A 2770-nucleotide genomic window follows, 5' to 3' on the forward strand; every position below is an offset into this window, starting at 1 on the left:
TTTGTTTTTAAATGATGTTTTAAACCACCAATTCTATCTGAACTAATAAGTTTTTCAAGATACAAAGATCTAGCTTTATACTTGTGCTGAATCATATAGTTCTTCATTGGAAATATCAATTTCAAATTTCTTGAATAATCCAAAGTTTCAACAACAATTAATTTATTAACCATTGTATTATATGGATTTAAATTACCATCTTGAATTGGGTTATTAATTGAATTGACTGGTAAGTTCTTATTTTCAATTTCTGAAAAGTACTTATTGGCAAAGTGAGTCAATTCATCCAAAGTGTGGTTACTTGCCAAAACTAATACCATTCGATTAGAACTATATTCATTCTTGTAAAATTTTATGACTTCATTTCGAGCATTAATTCCTTGAGATTCTGGAATTATTTTTAAAGTTTCCATATTGCCACACGGAAATCTCCCAAATAGACTCCTTTTATCTGATAGTTCAAAGAGCACATGGGTTAAACGAAAAAATTGTGAATTTTTACGGAAGTTAAATTCATTTTCTATTGCCATGAGCTCTTTTTCAGTGTATTTGTCGTCAAACAAAGGTGATTTGAAAAATTCAGAAAACATTGAAAGCGCTTCTTCAAAAGAAGAGGAATCAGTATTAAATAAGTACGATGTTTCGGTCTCCATTGTGTAAGCATTTGTATAACCATTGTGAAGTGAAATAAATTTGTTAAACCCATCTAATTCTGAATACTTTTCTGTGTTAATAAATAATAAATGTTCCAGGTAATGAGCCAGGCCAGGAAGAGAATCTGGTTCCATATAACTTCCCACCCTTACTGCCATTTTAGCAGATGATACTTTTACATCGCTCTGAGAAACTAAAAAAACCTCTAGTTCATTTTCCAACCTAATGTATCTAAATTGTTTATCTGATGTTATCGGTTTAGTAAAATTCTCATCATTTATGACTTGAAGAAAAAAAGGATCTCCGTGCTCCCTCTTAAATCCAGTATTTCCTTTCGATCTTCTAAATGTGATAGTACATACATTTACTAATGATGGTGAATTAAATTCAGAATATGAAAATAAAGCCAATAAAATAAAAAGAGATATTATATATTCTTTCATTATTACTCAACTAAAGAAAAAATAAAGACCTGTTAAATAATATGCGCCAAAAATAGTGTATAAAGATAATCTTATTTCTCATAAAAATAAGATCTGAATTGAAACTTAGATTTTGATCAAGTTGTAAATATTTAGCTATTCAACATTAAGAAAAAATTAAAACAAAGTACTACTTAAATATTAGATGATAGACTTTAGTATTCATTATAAACATTCCATTGGTTATATGTTCTGATGCTTTCATAATTAAAAAGCGAACAAGATGGGTATAATTTTGTAAAATCTTGAGGAACGTAGTTAGATAGACTATTCAGAATATCACTTTCCTCAGAATTAGGTGATTGAACTGCAAACATAAATATATTGGAGTTGTCGTAGATTTTTTTAAACCAATCTAGGAATTCTTGATATGTGAGTTTCTCTGCATAATTAATACATTTGCTTCTCCAATTAAAATCATAGGTCTTAGTTGTTATCGCATGTGAAAATTCTGAAAACAACTCTTTCAGATCTACAATTGGGGGTTTTAGGGCTTGAATATACGATTCTTTAGCTACATTAAACAAGGTCTCTGTCATTTTGGTAGAATCAGGAGAAAACCAATCGTTCCAAAATTCAAGTACATTTTCAGCTAATATCTCAACATTCTGGCTGGAAGAAACAATATTAAAGCTAATTCCAGCTACATGGTCAACAATATTTTTATATAGTGCATCTGCTAAATGTCCAAGCTGTTTTTCTATTTGCAACTCAAGGAAAAACTCTTCTGAAATGATTGAAACCAAGATGTTTGTAAGAACATAACTCTTTAAGTGATTATATCCAATTGCAACCATCATTAATACTGTATTATCGGTCTTGATTTTTCGCCTTGAGATATAATAAGAGTAGATCTTGGAGCCTCTTTTTAGAGAAAGAGGATCTAACTTTTGGAAGCCTTTTATTGAATTGGACAAGACCGGCAAAGGTGCTGAGGATGCTAGATGTCCTTTAATTTGAAGGTAATCTTGATCTCCAGGGTCCATTCTTTTAGTAAAAATAGTGGAGATGTAGTAATAGAGTGACATAAGATATTTAGGGGTTTTTTTGACTTTAGAAATCAACGATGAAATTAAATCCTTTGATCTGGTACTTGACTTGCTATTTCGCAAAATAAATACAGATGAAAATTTATTAATTATATTAAATGACTGTATTGGGTTCAAATTTCCAAGTATAAATCCCTTTAATTCGTAGTTGTTCAAAAAAAATTTTGAAAATTTAATCAATTCTTCAAACTTAATAGTTTCCAGGAAAGGTAGCTGAGCTTCAATAGAATACCCATTATTCATAAATACTTTCGTAATCATTTCAAAAAGACAAGAGTAAGCGGTTGGATTTAAAATATAATTTTTAAAGAGAGTTGTAAGCCCTTCTTTTTGCAACTCAAACTCATTATGTGTTATATATGTAGTAAAATTCATAATAAAAGCTTGTAGTTTAGCGATAACTTCTCCTATACGGTCTGTAAACCCAAATACTACTAATATTATTTGATTTTCTTTAGTAGAGTCTTTTATGAACCTTACATCATCAATATTAATCATATATTTCGCAGATATAATTTCATAGAAGTTCCTCGTCAAAATTACCATAAATATTTGTGAAAATAACTTGAAAAGCAAATTGAATGT

The 2770-nt window shown here is 29.4% G+C and overlaps 2 protein-coding genes across 2 annotated transcripts; both read right to left on the reverse strand.

The window, feature by feature from the left end:
* Nucleotides 1-25: 25 nt before the first annotated feature.
* On the reverse strand, nucleotides 26-1097 carry ELE39_003782 (peptidase insulinase like peptidase; the record flags this gene model as incomplete). The annotated part of the gene is made up of 1 exon (XM_067346886.1): nucleotides 26-1097. A coding segment is annotated over one exon (1072 nt), but the record flags the coding sequence as incomplete, so codon positions are not given.
* A 194-nt stretch (nucleotides 1098-1291) lies between these two features.
* ELE39_003783 (peptidase insulinase like peptidase) lies at nucleotides 1292-2731 on the reverse strand (the record flags this gene model as incomplete). Its single annotated transcript, XM_067346887.1, has 1 exon — nucleotides 1292-2731. The coding sequence occupies one exon, from the start codon at nucleotides 2729-2731 to the stop codon at nucleotides 1292-1294; it is 1440 nt and encodes a 479-aa protein (XP_067201600.1).
* Nucleotides 2732-2770: the final 39 nt, after the last annotated feature.

Source organism: Cryptosporidium sp. chipmunk genotype I, assembly GCF_004936735.1.
Source record: "Cryptosporidium sp. chipmunk genotype I strain 37763 chromosome Unknown contig_99, whole genome shotgun sequence".
NCBI lineage: Eukaryota > Apicomplexa > Conoidasida > Eucoccidiorida > Cryptosporidiidae > Cryptosporidium > Cryptosporidium sp. chipmunk genotype I.